Source organism: Phoenix dactylifera, chromosome 9 (assembly GCF_051530095.1).
Source record: "Phoenix dactylifera cultivar Ajwa chromosome 9, Ajwa_hap1_PhDact_Kaust_v1.1, whole genome shotgun sequence".
In the NCBI taxonomy this organism is placed as follows: domain Eukaryota; kingdom Viridiplantae; phylum Streptophyta; class Magnoliopsida; order Arecales; family Arecaceae; genus Phoenix; species Phoenix dactylifera.
This window is the reverse complement of record NC_143198.1, coordinates 27845820-27865312: the sequence shown is the minus strand read 5'-3', so window position 1 is coordinate 27865312 and position 19493 is coordinate 27845820. Positions and strand designations below refer to the sequence as shown.

The window sequence follows — 19493 nt, the reverse complement described above, 5'->3', positions numbered from 1 at the left end:
GCTATATGTCAAAAAAGGATTAGAATTTTACATCATAGACTCTCATTGTGCTAACCCAACAATTTGCATCAATCCCTTTTGTTACATGGTATACTAGCAACGAAGAGGCTTATCTTAGTACGAGGGTTGAATGTCACAGCATTACTCTCGTTTTTTTATGGAAGAGTTTTGACAAGTGGTTTTTTCATATGCACACCACTTTTTAAGATTTTATAAAATCCATTTGTCGTAGTCAAATCTTCCAACCAAGTAATCTACATTCGATCAGAGAATTGTTCAATCTCTAATTGAAATTTTATCCAATCATTTACTTGATGAAATTAGAATTGATAAATATATTTTGATTTTTGGTTGATTTAGGTTCTAGCTTCATTCTTTTTAAAGAGAGAACGGAGAAGAATTGAGCAGGCTTATAGGACTTTCTTATGCAAGTCAAAGTCAGATAGGTTGGCCAAAACTATAAAAGTCGGATCTGGTGTTCTGCCTTCTGCTCTTCATAGCGAGTTGGTGCCTTGTTTTATGTTTGACTTTGGTATTGGGTCCCACTTCTCCATTGAAATCGAGTGATTTCCATTTGACCCTTGACTGCTGAGGTACCCTCTATTGCGGACGACGTGTTTGTGGGTTCTTCCCGAGTCAGAGCATGCTCAACCCAAGAGCCTTTGGGGATGGAACAACTGAAAAATGGGAGAATAAAAGGAATTTGAAATTAGATTATACGAAGTGTAATAAACTGATCAATGCATATATGAATTGATATGTACCGAAAGGAATTAGTGAGAACGAAATGAGTTTGAAAGACTCGCTCTTCCCATTAAAAAAGAACATTTTAAGAAAGGTAGGTAGATGAAAATGCTTGGTGCATGCATCATGCATGCATAGGAGAAAAATGTGAAGCATATGAAAGAGAGAGGGGGGAGCGAAAAGAGAGAGAGAATAACCCAACCACTCCTCCCTCCTTTGCACCACCGCAGCATAGCTTTGTTAAGATTTCCCATCGTTTTGAATTTTGATATAGAATATATGCTAGGTAAGTGATCGATGGTCCTCGATGGGAGGGATGGAGGGCTATTGACATAGGCTGCTTGCACAGATGAAGCTAACTCGTTCAAAAATTGGAATTCTAATTAGAGGTGGCAATCGGGATGGGTCGGACAAACTATATGTCGGATAGGATATAGGACAGATAAAAAATATATCAACTCAAACTAGACTTATTTATTAAACAGGTTAAAAATTCAGATTTGAATTTGATCATTTTATTAAATAAATAATTTAATCCAATTTACAATGAGTTAAAACAAGTTAAACAGATTAAATGGATAAGCTTTGCCACCTTTAATTCTAGTGCGTATGAAAAAATGTGCTAGAAAGGTTATCTGCCAATAGAATGATACCGTCTAAACAATCCAATGGTAGAGACCTATTATTGGAACATCCGGATAGTAGAGCTCTGCTACTTAGATGCTAGAGAGTCATTGCATAATTCAACAATATTGAAGGCCATTGAGAAAGTGCCGATCTTGAATTTTTGAACCTAAAGGTGGGTGCCTAATGATGAGATGGAGAGATATAGTCCTTGGAACACTCTAATGGCAAAGGCCTGGTTTCCAAATGTTCCATGGCAAGAGCTTAATTACCATTGGATGGCCCATGATTCAAGGATGAAGAAGCATGATGAATTATGCATGATTTGGGTGCCATTTTAGGCCTTCCCTCAAGTTTTGGGGCATCTCCCTAATTGTCCATAGGATGCCGAAGTGGGGTGTCTACTTTTATATTTTTTTCTTCTAAAATCTTGATAAGATTTGTAGCAAATTCATTATAGCTGAAAAATAAGGTAGCTTTTCTCTCTTTGGGAGGGGTAATCATGAAATAATAAAATAGTTAGTACTTACCTATCTATAAAAGTGGTGTTATACACAATCATGAAAATAATATAATGAAGTCTTCTATTTACTATGATTAAAAATAGTGTGCACATGTGTGAGATTGTATTTATTAGTTTTTATATGGACACTTTATGATTAATTAATTGCAGCTTATTAAATGATGCGTTTTATGATATTACCTTTTCTTCAAACATGTCATAACTCATTCAAGTTTCTAAGTTGATTTTTGAGTTATTTGTCATAATTTTCAAATCATAGAACCTAGTTTACGATTTGAAAAGCTAAAACAGCTTTTCGAAATTTTTACCAAACATCCTTTTTTTTATCCAAAAGTGCTTTTGAAGGGTTAGAAAGTGCTTTTTGGCCTTCAAAAGCTCCCCCAAATGGGGCTTATACATTTACTGCATCTATATATTAAGTAGAGAAGAACATGTTTGTTTTTTGTGTAGATGGTGAATTCAATATCGAATAGACCAGCTTATGAATAAGAAGTGATTTGAAGCAACTATGCATAATTAGTAGCACAATTCTATGGAATCCTTTGCAACGTTGGCCACATGATCCCACACTTGGACATTGATAAATGCGATGGAATTTAGATATGAATGGAGAAAGATCATGTTAATGTCGGTACTCAGAATTGAATTATTTTTAACCCATTGCACGCTTTAAGTTGAGGAATTTGGGCTAACTATTATCTTAATTAAGACGATGCCTGCTTACTCGCTGCCATACTAGCACTCATGGATGCAAAGATTTTGCACCTTTAAAATAAGTAAGTAAATTTTTTTTTGCATATGCTGACTTCCAAACTTTTTATAATAGACTTTGTCAAAAATCAATATTATGAATGGAATCCTTAAAAATCAATATATGAATGAATCTTTGTGTTGGAATATTCAGATATATTATATACCCTAAAAGACCTAGATTTTTGCACAAATCTTTACGATCAATTATTGTTCAACAAGAATAAAGAATATTAAATGAATATATATTTATCTATATATTGTATATGCCTTTCATTAAAATTTGAAATATCCACCAAATCTTGTTTTTTCTTTTCTAACTTTTCAAATTGAAGAGAAATTGGTATTCCAATGCATTTCCTTACATTCATTAATATATGTCATTCACAAATTACTATGATGCATTATATAGTGAATTTTATTATGGCAGTCTGATTTATTAGGACGAACAAACAACTATCTAAGCTAAGCACATGATCTTCACTCTCTACCACTGGTATTGGTTTGCCCGAAAACAAAAATTTAGATATAAAAATATTTTTTTTCAAATTATCATGCAAATTGTTTATTCATTGAGAGGCTTGGATATGTGCTTGCTAATCATCGTAGAATCGTGTAGTTATTTTTGAGATTGATGTTGTTTAAAAAAATCATCCGGTTATACATTCAATTTTCTTTTTCCAAGACATGTAAAATTCTCTTTAAAATAACCATTAAAGTGACGGATCCGATCAGACCGGTCTGGTCCGGTGACTCCGGTCCAAATTCTATTTTTCTCAGCTGCGGTACCAATCGGCGTATAAAGAGAGAGGAACAAAGCGACATAAATGGCAGCAATCCCCATTTCTGCCCCATATATAAAACACGAACAAGTTAAACTTTTTTTTTTTTTAATGTACAACGGCTAGGTACGGCCGGCAGAATCAAAAGATGCAGCTCGACGTAACTGTAGAGGAGGGTTTCAAGGGTTTCGACAAGTTAAAACCCCTTCACGAAGAGAAAGCTACACTTTAGCAAAAAAAAAAAAAAAAAAAAAGAGAAAGCTACACAGAATTGAGAGGCGAGAAAGAGAGAGCGCGAGCTTCTGCTTCTGAATGCTCTGAAACCGAAGAACGGTCCGTAAATGTGTGTCTCGATCCCTCTCATTCCCGATCCTTCTGGTGCTTCCAAGAATCGCGTACGAGGATCGCCGATCGCTGCCGATGGTCCTCCGTTCCGCTCCGGTCTCTCCCATCCTTTTCCGGCAACGACGAGGCACCGAAGCTGTCTCTCGATCTCTCCTCTTCTCCCTCGTTCTCATGGCGACGGAGCTCGATCCGTTCAAGATTTAGGGTTTCTTGGTCTTCCTCTTCTTCTTCCTCTCTTCTTTATCTCAAGATTCTTGTTCCATTCTGGTTTCCGATCTCAGCGAAGCTTTTGGTTAGATCTGAGGTAGGGATTGAGGTTGGGCGGCGGCGGCGGCGGCGGCCGGGGGGGGTGGGTGGAGGTGGGGGGAGATAAAGATTCTTGTTCCAATCTGGTTTCCGATCTCAGCGAAGCTTTTGGGTTGATCTGAGGTAGGGATTGACGTTGGACGGCGGCGGGCGCCGGGTGGGGGGGGGTGGGGTGCGGAAATGGCTTGGGAATTCCATTAGTGAGGGAGGGGGATGGAGTTGCTGGCTTGGGAATTCCAGGAGTGAGGGAGGGTGCGAAGGGGGTTCTTGTTCTCTTTTGTGATGGGGAATTAGATTGGGAGGAGGAGACAGGTGGTGGATGAGAAGTACGCGAGGCCGCAGGGGCTTTACCAGCATCGGGACGTCGATCCCAGGAAGCTCTGGAAGCTCATTCTCGACTCCAATCTGGAAGAGGAGAGCAGTCTCGATCTTGAGGAGTGTCCCATCTGCTTTCTGGTCAGATCTCTCTTCATCCGTTTCTGCTATCTAATCCTTGATCTTTTATTCATGATGCGATTCTTGTTATTGGTAATCAAGTCTTGATAAAAAAGAAAAAAAGAGTCTCTTATTTATCTTGTTATGATATCTGCGTGATTGAATTCATCACACCATTCTAATCTTATATTTAAATTTATTTTCTAGTATTATCCGAGACTAAATCGCTCATGGTGTTGCAAGAAAGTCATATACACAGGTACTATCGTTTGGCCTTGAGGCAGTAAATTATTTTATGGACCCTTTTGTTCGTATACATATTCTTTTTGTCTTTTTTAACTGTTTCAAATTGTTATCCTGGTTGCAGAGTGTTTTTTGCAGATGAAGTCACCTCATTCTACTTGCCAGACAAAGCATCCTTTTTGGTTATTTTGCTCCGTTGAATTTGGTTTGTTCTTTCGTTAAAAAGAAAGAAAGCTTTTTTTCTTAACACTATTAGCTGTCCCTTTTGCGAAACCTGAAACTACACTCTGGAATATCGAGTTGTGAGGTCAAAGATGGAAAAGGGCTTGGAACAAGTTGCAAGTTTGGCATGGTTGGTGGTCATTTTATTTTTCTATTAGGAGCTGGAATTGTTGTTCGTAGATAATTGGTTTCTATTTTTACTTATAAGGTCCTGTATGTCATGTTCATCAATGAATATATTTATAATTGAAAGAATAAATGTTTTACTGTTGTTGTTTACGGTGGTAAGGAGATAAGACTTTCATTCATGTGGTTTTCCGGGATTGTGCAGGAAGAACATTGGGTTTTTGAAGCACAAATAAAGATGCAGCAGCAAGAACTTCAGGATGAAGCAGAAAGAATTCAAAAGAGAAAAGATGCAAGTTCATCGAGCAGGATAGTGACTGCAGGAGGAGTTGAATATCATGATTCATTGGCTAGCTTGCTTTCAGGTTCAGTCAGGACTCATTGATATAGATGTTTGTGCAATCTTTTCTTGTTTTGTTTGCTTTTATATATTAACTAATGTTTAACATGGTGAATTGGCATTTCATTTGTAGTGTCATCTCTGAGATACCCAGCACAAAGTGGACTCATTCCTTCTCAAGGCTCATTTACTGTCCCAGCAAATAGATATTTATCACACTAGCAGCAAAGCAGGTTTGTGGTCATGCAGCTACATGCTTATCGACTTCTTTTCCATTTATATTTTGTCTGGCCACTTTCTTACTCTTTACATAACAACATTATTGTTTAGTCAATATATGTTTGAGCATTACTGCTATAAGAATAAAGTAGGAAAAGAAAGCGGGGGATGGGACATTCTTTAGAATCTCTCTCATTAAATTTCATTATTTTTTTCCAACCATTTTCAAAAAGCTCATAGTTTCTCCACCAAAGAGAACCTCTCCAATCAAGAAAGGCATTGGCTATTCCTAAGAGAGGTCGGGCTGTCAAGCTAGTACCTGTTGACTCGGAAGTTGCCTTTGCTCAAGTTTCTGCTGATTGGCCAAAATCGAATTCGATTTCTCATGTGAGAAGGAGGTAGACGATATAAGGTCAATCGCATTCCAAACTTGAAATGAGAAGTCAGGTAACTTTCTAGTCAGTCAGTCAAAACAACTTGAGGAAGAACTCATCCTTCAGCCACTGAATTGAACAAAAAAAGGGTTTATTTTGAGAGATTTCGATAACTAATCAAGAAAAATAAGAAGAGAGTGAGCGGCTATCTTGTGTTCCATAAAGATGAGGCTGACGAGCAAGTTTAATGTCAAAAGAAATGACCCTTTCTAGTCTGTTCGGTTCAGGCTATGCTGGAGCTTTTGCGCTACTTGTGAGGTATGGTGACTTGGAGGCCTTTGTAGGATTAAGGATGATGAAAATGTTATATTTACCATTGGAAAACCTGTAGTGTCATCTTCCTTATGGGCACTAATTGACTCATCACATTCTCATTCAGTATAGTGCGAGAGATATTTACATTGCACGGACATTTAGGGAACAATTCTTGGGGATGGTACAACTTATAGTCACTTTACAATTAAATCAGCTTCTTCAATTTTCGGTGGTGATGCAAGGAAAGGGCGCATATCAATGATGTGCTGTATGTACTAAAATGGAAGAGGAGTCTTTTCAGTTGCGAAGATGGGGTCTCAAGGTTAAGTTTGAAGAAATGCCAGATTAAGGACAGGGCAATGAACTATGAGACTGTAGCCAGAGGATTCCAACATGAAGAAATATAGATCTTCGAGGGAAAGTCTATAGAGGCTCAGGCAAATCAATAGGTGTGGAGCCTAATCTTTTATGGTATTACAGATTTTTAGGACCTCACATAAAAAGCTGACATGAGTAACTTTGTTGATGAACGTCTAATTTTGTTGATGAATGCTAGTGAAAAGTCGGACTAACTTTGTTGATGAATGTCTAGGATCTATTTGTACGTTGTCAACACACACTCATTTGGAGGAAAAAGTACAACTATAATGGAAAATTATGTAAGCTACAAGTATTGATAAAAGTCCGATTTAGGCCAAGGTTTTATATGTGGGCCTATGCCGCCCGGCATGTACATTGTCAGGATAGTACTAGCATTGGGCTGCCATGAGATTTGTGAAATCCTTTCTTTTTAAAATTTAAAAAATTGTTTTTCTAATTTTTCATATATTTTTTATAAATTTTGTTTTGGTATGGTATGATATGGCATGTGCAGTGCTAGTATGAAGCTGTAAATAGAATCAAAGTGGAGGAGAAGCAACGAGTCCTATGGAGGTACTGGAGAGAGTATAGGATAGTAGCATAATGAACACAATGAGGGGCACTAACAAATTGATTGATGTCAATAACATGTGCCAATCAATTGAATAGATACTCTCCAACAGACAAATTGGTTGCTGGAGAAATGATCATATCTTGTCATCGCACGAGGTTAGTATTAGTGTCATTGATATTAATGATGTCGATATTAGTGATTAGAGTTTATGTTCAACTATTATCAAAATTAATTGTTTAGTAAACAATAGAAATTTTATTATGGAAACCTTTATAATTATAATTTATTATATTATATTTTAAGAATAATTGAAAAAAATGATAATATCTCATATATCACGTGGGTTATACTCTAGTAATATACAATAGTGAGTTACTTGGTCTCCTTACTACGGTAATATCCACTATAATGTGAAGGCATTGTGAACTGGTTTGCTTCTCGCAAATGATTCATTTGTAAGATCTCAGCTTTGGGCATCCACCATGCAGACCATCCTTTGGAGCTAAACAGCATCCATTTTGAAGATGGGAAAACTAGCTTGAAAGAGATTTAGGTAAACAAAATTGCTATAGATAGTCTTTGGACCCATTTTAGATTTTTTTTTCTCCCCTTTTTTATTGGAAAATTTGTTTTAGAATATCATAAAAAATTTATAAGCCTAAAAAAATATTTTCCTGCATTTAACATGAATTTGCAAATATCCTGCTACATGTTTAATTGTTGTAGTGTTAATCATGTATTTTTTAGATTTATGCAATGTTGTCCACCTTCCTACCAACTGGGTCAGAGCTCGCCGACGGTGCCTATGTGGAAGGTGTTGTGGAGATAGTTATATGTTGTGGATTTATTTTTAACAAAATGATTATGATGTGGATAAATCTCTCCTCTCTTCTTCGCCAAAATCTAGGGTTTCAGAAATTCTAATTCTGGCAGGAGAAAAAGAGATCCAAGGGGAGGGAGGCTGATGCATGGAAGGAGAAGGGGAAGAAAAATGACTCCTCCTCCCAGTCCTAGCAACAACTTGCTGTGGCACCTCTTGTAGATGCTCCAGTGGATGGCATAAAAGGGACCTCTCCTCATCAAGATTCTCAATTCCACGATAAGGTGGACCCAACATGCAGGCCTTAGCAGCAACAATGCTTACTGTGGCCAATTGCATGGCCAATTCCAGAAGCCATCCCTCAGGCTTAGTCTGAGGAGTTTTTTCGATTCTCGTGTGCCCTACACCAGCTGACCATCCAGTTTTAGATATTTCTTAGCCAGAGACCACCAGACCATGTGCGTCACACCTCTCTTATCTTGGGAACCTCTCCTCGTAGACCCCGCCCCGGGGCGAATGTGGGGTCCTCTAGCCATGACTTCGGCGCGATGGCCCCAAGGATATGGATGCTTGCTAGTTAGTGGTATGGATGGCAGAGCCTATTGGTGGCCTCCCCGTCCTTTGAAGGGTTTAAGCAGGAGACGAGGGATTTGGAATAGCTTCTCTTGAAACTGAACCCGATGGCAGGGGAGTTTGTGCCCCTGTCGCTTGCCAACCATAGATGCCGGTTTCAGGTCTCTCATGTCATTGTCTCGGGAGGAGTCAAAGTCGACGAAGATGCGAAGGGGGTAGGTGGGGGCGTCCATGGGGAGGGCGAGATGGTGGAGGGAGAGGAGGATGTGGCTGCTTATGGGGGCTTGGACGAACTATCTTGCTTGAAGTCAAATGTCCGACTTGCAAACAAGAAAGCGAACATTGAAGATTGCCGAATTTGTTCTGGCGGGAGATCTCTCGATGCTTAAGCTAGGTGAAGCCTTTAGGAAATAGTGGAGATTTGAGAAAGCTACGAGTGGAGTAGGCAAGAGTGACGTAGCATAAGCGTATCTGAAGATTCTCTAGGTTTGATATATAGAGGGATGAGAGTATAGAACGGTTACCTAAAAAAATCAGGCACATTGTAACTGTTGGCCGTGCAGTAATTGTCTGTCCGTGTAATAACTGCTTAAAATGAGAGACGAGTTGTAACTGTTCTGCAACATGCCTTATAAGTGCGTAGGGCTATAATTATTCTTTTAATGGACTTTAACTGTCTTAAATGCGCTTTGAATCGAAAACATGTGGCTTGTTGCTGCTGGTCGACCGATTTGATCAAATGCTCTAGTCAGTTGCTCGGTCGAATGCTTTGGTTGGTAGCTTGGCCGACTCCTTTGCTTGGTATTTATAAGTCAACGAATTCAAGCCACATCACTTGCTCTTCACTTTTGAGTTCGAGCTATTTTTCTTGGTTTGGGCGAAAGAAATAGTCGCATTGTCTAAGCTGAACCACCAAAAGGGTACACCCACAGGACTTTGGTCGAAGTTTCAAGAAAGTAGTATAAAATATCCACTGGTGGGATTTTCGGTGTGTTAGGCTTTTCAAGGCAATTTAAAAGGGTGATCTGGGCAATCATTCGGATGCAAATACCGAGCTAACATGAGGGAATTAAAAGAGGACTTCGAGCAACCGAGCAGGTGAATAAGCCGGAGGTGAGGTTCTTCGACTCCCTTATATAGAAGGTTAGAATGCTTCAATCAAAGTGACAGACAACTACCAGACCCAATCTGCCACCACGTATTAGCTCTGTATTTGCCTCTGGATGATTTCTCGGATCACCCTTTTAAATCACCTGAAGAAGTCTAATTGGCGTGTTGAAAATCCTGCCTGGTTTTGCCTCGAGAAGGTCATTGGACATTTTATACCGCTTTCCAGAAATTTCTTGACCTGACCCAAGTTAAGACGGTGTACCCTTTTGGTGGTTTGGTTTGGACAATGTAACTACTTCTTTGGTCCAAACCAAGTAACATGGCTTGAACTTGAATGTAGGAGGCAAGTGATGTGGCCTAGATTCATTGGTTTGTGACACTATGAAGAAAAACTCGATCAAGTTGTCTACCAGAGCAATCGGTCAAGCTACGGACTAGAGCATTCGATTAGACCGGCCAACCAATAGCTACGAGCTATATGTCTTCGATTCAAAGCGCATTTAAGGCGATTAAAATCCATTGAAAGGATAATTATAGCCCTACACACTTATGAGGCACGTTGCAGGATGATTACAACTTGTTTTGCATGTTAAGCAGTTATTACACGACCAGACGGTTACTGGACAACCAGCGGTTACAATGTGCCTGACTTTTTTGGATAACTATTTTACACTCTCATTCCTATCTATATCAAATTTAGGAGACCTTCAGATATTCTTATGCTACGCTATTCTTGCTTTCATTCATAGCTTTCTCAAATTTTCAGTATTTTCTAAAGGCTTGGCTTGACTTAGGTATTGGATGATCTCCATCAGTTCAAATTCGGCAACCTTCGGTGTTTTTTTTTTGTTTGTAGATTGGAGATTTAACTCTAAAGCAGATATAGTAGCTCGTCCAACCTGTTAGGCTGGATTTTGATTGCAGCAACATCCATAATCACGGGCCTTCTCAACTGACCCCGCTCCGTATGTCTTGGTGGTGGACTGATGTAGGGAGTCATACATTTTCTTTTTCTTGAAAGGAGACAGATGTGTTCATATATGATTTGTTCTATGCTGATTATATCAATCTTGGTATATTATTATTATAGTCGTCTCGTAGGATAAACAAGAGCACAACATCAGTGACGAGTGGATAGGCTATTAATAAATTGTTCTATGCCGTTTGTTTGCACATCTTTACTCTTGAGAAAAGAGGAAGTATCTCAACTTCCTCGCCGTCACGATCCTCACGTAACCCTCCTCCATTATTCCTGCCAATCTAGCGATCGAGAAAAGACGAGATGTGAGGGGCAGGTCGGAATGGGTCAGTTTCATCTTGAGCACGTGGAGCTCGATGAGGATCCGATAGTTGGTAGAGAGAGGAACGAGAGGTTGAGGTGGTGGGGGGTCAGGGAGGAGAGAGGGGATGTGTAGAAGGATTTTGTTTTTCCAAAAAAAAAAAAGTATTCTGGGCATGGCCATAGACATACATGATAGTGGGTCAGGCAGTGAGTGGAGATTCCTCTGCAGAGAGCCGGATGAGGGGTGACCCTCACGTCTTGAGGAGATTACATCTGAGAAAATCAAATAGTTTGATAAATATGTCTCAAATATTATCGCCGGGTGCATGTCCCGAGTGAGTTACCGATGCCTAAAAGCCATTTCGTGTTGCTGGGACAAAGGCCTCGTTTAGGAAAGCTTTTGGAGGGTCAAAAAACACTTTCTGATCCTCCAAAAGTACTTTTGAAAAAAGACGTTCGGTAAAAATTTTGAAAAGTTATTTTAGCTTTTTCAAAGATCCGCCAGCCTTCCGCTACACTCAGTCGAGCCTCGTGGTCCCTGATAATGAAGCCGACGCCTCCGGTATATCCTCCCTCTCCGACACTACAGTCAAAATTTACTTTGAGAAAACATAATATTATACTATAAATATAATATTATATAATATTATATCATAATATATTGATATGTTATGTTAAATAATTTAATATTATATTAAATTATTATGCTATAGTATACAATGTTATATTACTATGTTATAATAATATTATATTATATTACAATAATATTGTACTATATCATATATTTATGTATTAATATATGTTATATTTTATTATGTTCTGTTGTATATACTATGCAATATCCTTTATGATAATTTTATCATACAAAAATACTTTCTCAGTTTGTTTGCCAAAATATGTTAAAGTGCCACAATACTTTAGAAATGTAGTTACCAAAGAGTAAACAACTTTTTATAAAAACTCTATTTCAAAAAGCTCTACTTTCAAAAGCTCTACTGCTAATAGCTTCTTCAAACTGTATGGCGAACGAAAATGAAAGTAACTTAAAATGACATCTTTATAAAATTTTCAGTAATATTTATTTTTTTTTAAAAAATCAAATTATATTTTTGGTGTTGGGTGAAAAAAGGGGCGGGGATTGGATGGGTTAGGAAGTACATTTTTTTTGGCATGGGATTATGTTGCAGCCTATGGAATTATACGATACACACACTGTTTATCTAATAACGTATATTTTCCTGATTCAAAATTTCGTATGCATATGATAGAATAACGTTTAAATATCTGAGCTGTGATAATATATTATTTTTCTTTATAATAGTTCATGATAACCAATGAAATATAATACAAAACTAAAGTTGTCAGGAAAATGTTACTTTACAATGGAAAATAATGGAATTCGTTGATTTCTTTAGTTACAATGATAAGCAACAGTCTGCAGGGGGTTCAGTATCTGGGATATAGCAACGCACCACCACGGAAACCTTTCTTATTTGCTTGAAACTTAATATGTCGCTTCACTCTCCATGATAACGGCAACCTCCAATGTTTATAAGGAAAATTAATATCAGTAGAAAAAGTCATATATTAAGAAGCTTGTGTTTAATTAGTTTAATAAAAAGAAGGAAAAGAGTTTGAGTCAGCCCAAAACTGCCTCTTGGTTGTTGCGCTGGAAACTATGATAAGCCCGCAGCTAGCTGCCGGACTGGTTTATCTTTTAGCTTTTTTTTTTGGGTTGAAGTACTCTACCTAACAACTTCAATGGGGGCGATCTTTAGGCCGCTGTATCGAGCCCATGATGCTAATGGCGGTCACGTGTCAATTAATTGGAGAGCACGTATGGTTATGGAGATTAGGTGGGTTCGGTAGGCTGGAGCCTGGAGAGTGATAGAGGTCATGTGTAATTTGGTTGGGGAGCTGTGGCCTGTGGGGCTCGTATAGTTATGGGTAGCTGAGAGAGAGATTTGTGGGTCCAGAACCGGTGGAGGTCACATGCAATTGTTTCTGGAAGGGAAGTATTCAGCTTCAAATGCCTTGTGTGGCCCCATGCAATGCAATGTTTTGAAAACTGAATCGGGAGAGGACTCGGTGCCCTCGCTGGTTAGTCATGTTCGACTGATGACATCAGCAAAACAACATATATGTTTTTTTATTTTCAGAAATTATAAAAATATGGAAGAAAAAAAAATCAGAAAGACAATCTACCAAATTTCAATTTCAGATAATCAAAATCTAAATCCTACGCCTCATCCTCCTCCCAGTGCCAATTACGCAACCCAATCAACCAACCAAAACAATCAGATTGAAACGAAAATCACAAAAAATCTAACCATTCCATGAAGTGCAAACAAGAAGAGCACGGGAACCAAATCGGAAGAACAAATACGAGGAAAAAAAGCAAAAAATCAAGGAGTAACTCAACATGGAGGTGGAGTTCTGGTAGGAAATTGGGAATGGTTGTTCCGACTTTCAACCCATGTATTAACAAGAGAAAAAAAAAAAAACTGTTTGGGAAACTCGGTCTGGACCAGCCGGTTCAATTGAAGATTACTTAGCCCAGTTGGTTATTACTGCTTTCCAATTGAAGATTCAAGATTTGAACCTTGGTGGTAGCATGATTATTGTATTGCTAAAATAAATTTAAAACTTATAGCGGTATTACAAGAGAAATCAAGAACTTCTTCCACCAGAAACTTACTTGTACCCAACATTTTATATAATCAGTAGATGAAATATTCAAATATCTGTTGCTCTCCTCCAATAACTATCTAGAATTAGTTGTAGAGTTACAGATGACATGATTTTTACTTCTGTAATAATTTGCTTTCTTTAATATGCGTGATACTATGCATCAAACAATTATTCACAATTGTTGTATAAAAAAAACAATTATTGACAATTGTTGTTCGCATATAACTTATCAGTTATTTTGTATTTGTCGCTCCAAGCAATCAGCTGCAATTATAGAAAGTTGGTAGCAATAAACAGAAGGTTTTCTTTCTTCAAGCTCAGCATGTGCATACAAATATGCAATCAGCAGAAAGTGACACCCTTTTGCAGCTATTAAAAGGTTATAGCAGATAAAAGAAGAGACTCAATTTCATATCTCGCGGGTCATATGTAGATATCTCCATTTGCTATCTTACTCCTACCTAGGCATGGGTTTAACTACACAGAACTACAAGGAGGAAATCAGCAATTAGCAAATGGAACACCATGATATAAGTAGCAATTGCTGCTTAACTCTTCTCTACTAGCCATGTACACTCTCTTAGACATTGACAAAAAGTTCCGTTTCCCATACATAAAAAGTCTCTTTTAGTTTTAGGTATGAATAGAGAACCTCTCTTTAATGCATGCATGTATTTAGAAGTTCCATTCCTCTCTGATTTGGGTTTGGGCGGGAGATAGCCGGATCTAAATTACTAGTCGTCTATGTATCCTTTTTATAAGGGCATCCCATTCAATTTATGCAAATGGCATGTCTTCCAATTCAATCATGAAGTAGAGATTATGATGTATCGTGCCGGCCCAAATCAGTATGGTACAAAGCATACTATACTATACCGATTTGGTATTGATACCTGGTACAGAAAAAATTCGTGCTGTATATCGATATGCCAAAAAAATTTTGTACTATACTATATCGACACTGCACTAGTATGGCACCGGTATGGAGTCTGGTATCGAAACGATAAACTTTTGTAAAAATAGCTTCCGAGTCGTTACCAATTGATGGACTCAAGTCTTGGAAGCATAATTTTTTTCAAAAAAAGCTTCATCAGAGTGAGCTAAAGAGGGATCAGTACATGATGCTTCATGTGCTACAAAGGATGGATCATCAATTGAATTATCTTTTTTTGTTGGAAAAAAAAAAGGCAAAGGAACCGATGGTTTTCTCTTTCCCTCTAACAAACATGTGCGAAGGCTTGGGGCCAAATCATTGGAGCCGTTTGGCAGGGAACAACCCACCCGGGCCATCCAATATTTAGGACCACCTTTCACGGAGCGCGTGATCGGACTTAGATATGCCCACTTTTTTCCCGTACTCACTTTGCAAAAAGGCCACGAGAAAGATGAAAGTGGCCGAAGAGAGGGAGAGAGAGATGCCTGCAAACTTGGTTAACTTTCCAATGAAAACAAAGAAGAAATATTATAAAAGAGCGACCGCGAGGATCCATGCATATGTCCTCTTTGGCTCTTTGTTCGGATTCCGAAGCCATATCTAACCCACTTGAATTAAAAAAAACACGAGCCATGCTTTCCTAACTGGTCCCAACGAGCAAAAGATAATGCTCTCCGCAATCATGGTCATCGATCAATTTGATCAGGTTTATTTGGCTTCTGTTTTCGTAATAAACTACGAAAACACGTCACCCACACATGCGAGCACGGTTACCCATCCTCCCCCTTCTCGCTCCTGCTTCCAGCTGATCATCTTACCCCTGGGCTCGTTTTACTTCTGAGAGCCCCAGCCAAGTGCACTCCTATAAGTACCAGTGCTCTTTCTTCTCAGTTCTCCCTAAGCTTCTCCTCTCCCTTTTTCCTTGTCCCATCTCTCTCTCTCTCTGTCTTTCTCTCTCTCTCTCTCTCTCTCTCTCTCTGCATTTAGGTTGAAGAAGATCTCCTGGTGGGCATTAGAGGCTATAGAGCTTGAGGTTTATGGCTGGTGAAAGCTATCTTGAGGTTAGCTTTCTATGTCCCTATATCCCTTTTTTCTTTTGCAAGAGAATTTTTTTCTTTTGTTATCACCAATCTTCTTTCCCCCCAAGTTCGATAATTTTTTTATGAACTTTATCATGCTAATGGAGCTATACTCTGCCATTGTGAATATGTCACACATAATATCAGTAAGGGAACATGTTTCCAACCACTAATTTTGGTCTCGTTGCTTCCATTACAATGATCTTACAATGTGCTTATGGTGTGATATTATCTTCAGTTTTACACCCACCATTATTTGATCCTTGGCTAAGCTATATGAAAACATGGTTAGGCCTAATAATAATAATAATAAAAGAAAGCATGGTTAGGAACATTTGTTGTATGTTTCTATTTCCTTTTCAGTGAAAAAGGGAATTGTCTGTTAGTCTTTGGGATTAATGTAGCCATCCCTTAAGCCTTCAGTATTGTCTGTGCTCAGTGATAACAGAGCAAATGACCCAAATAAAGCCTGTAATATTAGTGAAAGCCACAGAAAAAGTCTAGACTTTGCTACTGTTGCCCGGAATTAGATGCACGGAGGAAGAATATTTTATACCTCCCTCTATCAATCACTATTCCTTGTAGGCTTTTTATGACGTGGTAGCAGCGTATGTTCCGCTTGTTATTCCGGCAGATATTCCCATTGGCTACCTGACTGAAAACCCCTTCCAATTTTAAACACCACAAGGCTATTTCCAACTTCAATGCATGACCTGGTAGGTATTAGGACTTGTCTCCATTATAACTAGAAACAAAATAAAGTGAGGATGATGCTGTAATCAAGATTATCTCCGCCTTCTAAATATAGGGCATTTAGTGGCTAGACTTATATTTCCTTCCCTATGTTTGGCACCTCACATATACCTCGGGGTTTGTTAATCTTTTGTAGTGACCCTTCTAATTTCTCAATATTTTTTTTTTATTTTTGAAATGTTTCTCACATGAGTAGCTTGATACTTGAGTTCGATTCAGTTCAGAATATGTGAGTTCGAAACTCGACTTGAGATCCATTAAGCTCAAATTCGATTTGATTTGAGAGTTTTCGAACCAAGTATGTTACTATTCTAGCCCAACTTGAATGAGAATTAAATTGAGCTTGGACTTGAGTCGAGCTCTTTGCATCCCCTAGTTTTAATACAGCCAAGCAAGCATGTGGGTGGCGCGCTTCCAACTCCAACTCAACGTTCGCTGGTCCCTCCGGTCGGTATGATCATTATATTTGGTGACCAAAGGTCTAAATGCCATCCATCTTTCTGTTTTTACTTGCTATTGACCTCTGCTCTAGTTTGAATTTTGAATTTCTTCTTTGAAATGTGTGCGCTTTTCTAACGTTCAGTCCAACGCTACCTATTTATTCTCCTCTCCTCTTCATTCCGTTGGATTTGAAGGGAGGAGTCTTCCAAGCTTGAAGCTCTAGATCAAGCAATGCCGAGTTCGAGGTAAAGATTGGTGTTAATTGTCGTCGATCATGCAACCATGAACTTAAAATCATGTGATGAATTTGAATGGATCATTTGTTTGGAACAGAGGGTCGGAGAATTCACAGCGGCAATCGCCGCGGGCGCCGCTTCATCTGAAGGCCACTGCCTGCTCCGAAGCCAATGGCGTTCACCGCCACAGTGTGGATCGAAGTCCGAAGGTGGAGGACCGCCGCTCGCCTCGCGGCCCCTTTCATGAGGTAAACTCGCTACGACTCCATCACTGTTTGTTCTCTTCCTTTGTCTCTAACCCATCTAAGCTGAGTTTTTTCGTAATATGTAGAAGAAGAGGGGCACCCGGGTGGCGGATCTAGAGACGAAGTTCCGCCGAGCCCAGGAGGAGCTCAAGAAGCTAAGGGAGCAGCTGGCCTCCACCGAGGCTGCCAAGAAGGACGCCCAGGAAGCACTCGAGGAGGCCAAGAAGCGAATCCCGGCCGTCACCACCTCTCCCCAGAGCTCGGATGAAGAGAAGCCTGCTATCCCCTCGAAAGAAGAGACCGAGACTACTAGTTCATGCTTGGATTCTCTAGAGAAGAGCGAGCGGAAGGTGGAGGAGGAATTGCCGGAGACCAGATCCGAGGAGGAGAGCATCAACTCCACTGCCACCGATGTGTTTGAAGTAGTCTCGGCGGCTCCGGTCCCAGCGGAGCTAAATAACACAGACAATGAGGTTGGGAATGATGATGAGAAGGCAGTGAAGGAGCAGGAAGAGGAAGAGACGGAGGCAAAGAACGAGAAAGATGGTGAGACCGAGATGGCTGCAACGGAGAAAAATGAAGTAGAGGAGGAGGAGAACAAGCCTATGGAGATCTCCGAGATCCCAGAAGTACTGGAACTCAAGGCCAAGCTACTGGAGAAGGAGAAGGAACTGGAGAATGTGTTGGCGGAGAATGAGAGCCTGAAAAAGAAGGCAGAGGAAGTTTCGGAGAAAGTCATGGCGGCCGCGAGAGCTCAAGAAGAGGAGCTGGGAGTGAAGCTGGTGTCAGTGGAGGAGGAGCTGAGGGAGAGCGAGGCGAAGGTGGAGAAGCTGGGGGAGCAGCTGGAGGCGTTGGGGGAGGCGAGGGCGGCGCTGGAGGCAGAGATGAAGCGGCTGAGGGTGCAGACAGAGCAGTGGCGGAAGGCGGCTGAGGCGGCAGCGGCTGTGCTGGCGGCCGGGGCGGGGCCGGGGGCGGGGCCGGGGGCGGAGATGATGGGTGGAAGGAGGATGGCGCAGCGGTGCGGGTCCTTGGACAAACACCTTGGTGCCGGCGGCGGGGGATTCGCGGGATGGGGATCGCCGCTGATGGGCGGGGAGATGGACGAAGAGTGTATCGGGGGAGGGAAGAGGAGGGGGTCCGGAATTCGGATGCTTGGAGATCTCTGGAAGAAGAAGGGGCACCAGAAATAGAGGACACAGTATAAAGACTTGTCGGAGGTCTATCTACACTTCGGACGGATCAATCCTCTCTCTCTCTCTCTCTCTCTCTCTCTCTGTCTCTTGCTTTGTTGTTATTTTGCTTAGTACTGTCATGCTGTATTGCTTCAGCTACTGTTGCTTAGGGCACAGCCAAGTAGCCAAGTTGTTTTGGCATCTAGAATTAGGTTTGAGAGTTCTGGGAGATGGAATTAGTTTGGCTGTGGTTGCTGATCTATACTACTTCAGCTAATGGAATTAATTGCTACAAGAGTTTAGAATCTCTGGTTCTGGGAGTGCAGGGGAGATGAGAGATGGGAGTGGGTGGGGCCATTGGACAGGTTTGTCGCCACTGAGGTCTGGTGCTGCCGCTGCCGACTGCCGAGTGTCTGGGAAAGGCTGGATTTGAGGGGATAGCACAGCTTTTGCAAGGTCTGGCTTGCTCAAATGGCTGCAGGTTGGAGTGTGGTCGGGGCTTGGCTCTTCAATAGATACGTTGCTCGGCTAACCAAAGAAGAAAAAATTCTGATGATTCCATTGCTGACTTGCTTGCTCCTTTATGAATGCTGTAATTAGCTTCTGGTCTTTGTGAGACATTTTCTTGGTCTCGTTAAGTTCGTAATGGTACAAAGAGCCATGGAACACGGCCAACGGACCTGGGAAAGCTACCGTTGATGTATGTGTAACTCAAGTTTTGTCCTGTGGGCCATGGGCTAACGGTAAAGCTACGAGGCTTATCTATAAGGGACAGAAGGACAGAGGTTCAACAACGGCTATATCCTTTGGTCCTGGAAATGGTAGTTCAGCCTTTAAAATGGCTATTATTAATATTTTTATGGAACAACCCTGAA

At 40.2% G+C, this 19493-nt stretch overlaps 1 protein-coding gene across 7 annotated transcripts; it reads left to right on the top strand.

Moving 5' to 3' along the window:
- The first annotated feature begins 4284 nt into the window (after positions 1–4284).
- LOC103709453 (interactor of constitutive active ROPs 4-like) lies at positions 4285–18913 on the top strand. 7 transcript variants are annotated; one of them, XM_017843419.5, is made up of 8 exons: positions 4285–4530; positions 4717–4768; positions 4877–5104; positions 5306–5465; positions 5574–5673; positions 17160–17210; positions 17299–17449; positions 17533–18913. In XM_017843419.5, the coding sequence occupies exons 6-8, from the start codon at positions 17197–17199 to the stop codon at positions 18634–18636; spliced, it is 1269 nt and encodes a 422-aa protein (XP_017698908.3). In that variant the 5' UTR covers positions 4285–4530; positions 4717–4768; positions 4877–5104; positions 5306–5465; positions 5574–5673; positions 17160–17196; the 3' UTR covers positions 18637–18913. The 7 variants fall into 7 exon arrangements, with proteins under 7 accessions (XP_017698908.3, XP_038987544.2, XP_038987545.2 ...); XM_039131617.2 differs by lacking the exons at positions 4285–4530; positions 4717–4768; positions 4877–5104; positions 5306–5465; positions 5574–5673 and adding exons at positions 11931–15753; positions 16901–17003 and having other exon boundaries at positions 17108–17210; XM_039131616.3 differs by lacking the exons at positions 4285–4530; positions 4717–4768; positions 4877–5104; positions 5306–5465; positions 5574–5673 and adding an exon at positions 11930–15753.
- The last annotated feature ends 580 nt before the right edge of the window (positions 18914–19493 follow it).

Bases quoted from the DNA above. Each gene is read 5' to 3' on its own strand.
- LOC103709453 (XM_017843419.5), top strand. The intron at 17,450-17,532 runs GTAAACTCGCTA...CGTAATATGTAG, and splicing joins CTCGCGGCCCCTTTCATGAG to AAGAAGAGGGGCACCCGGGT.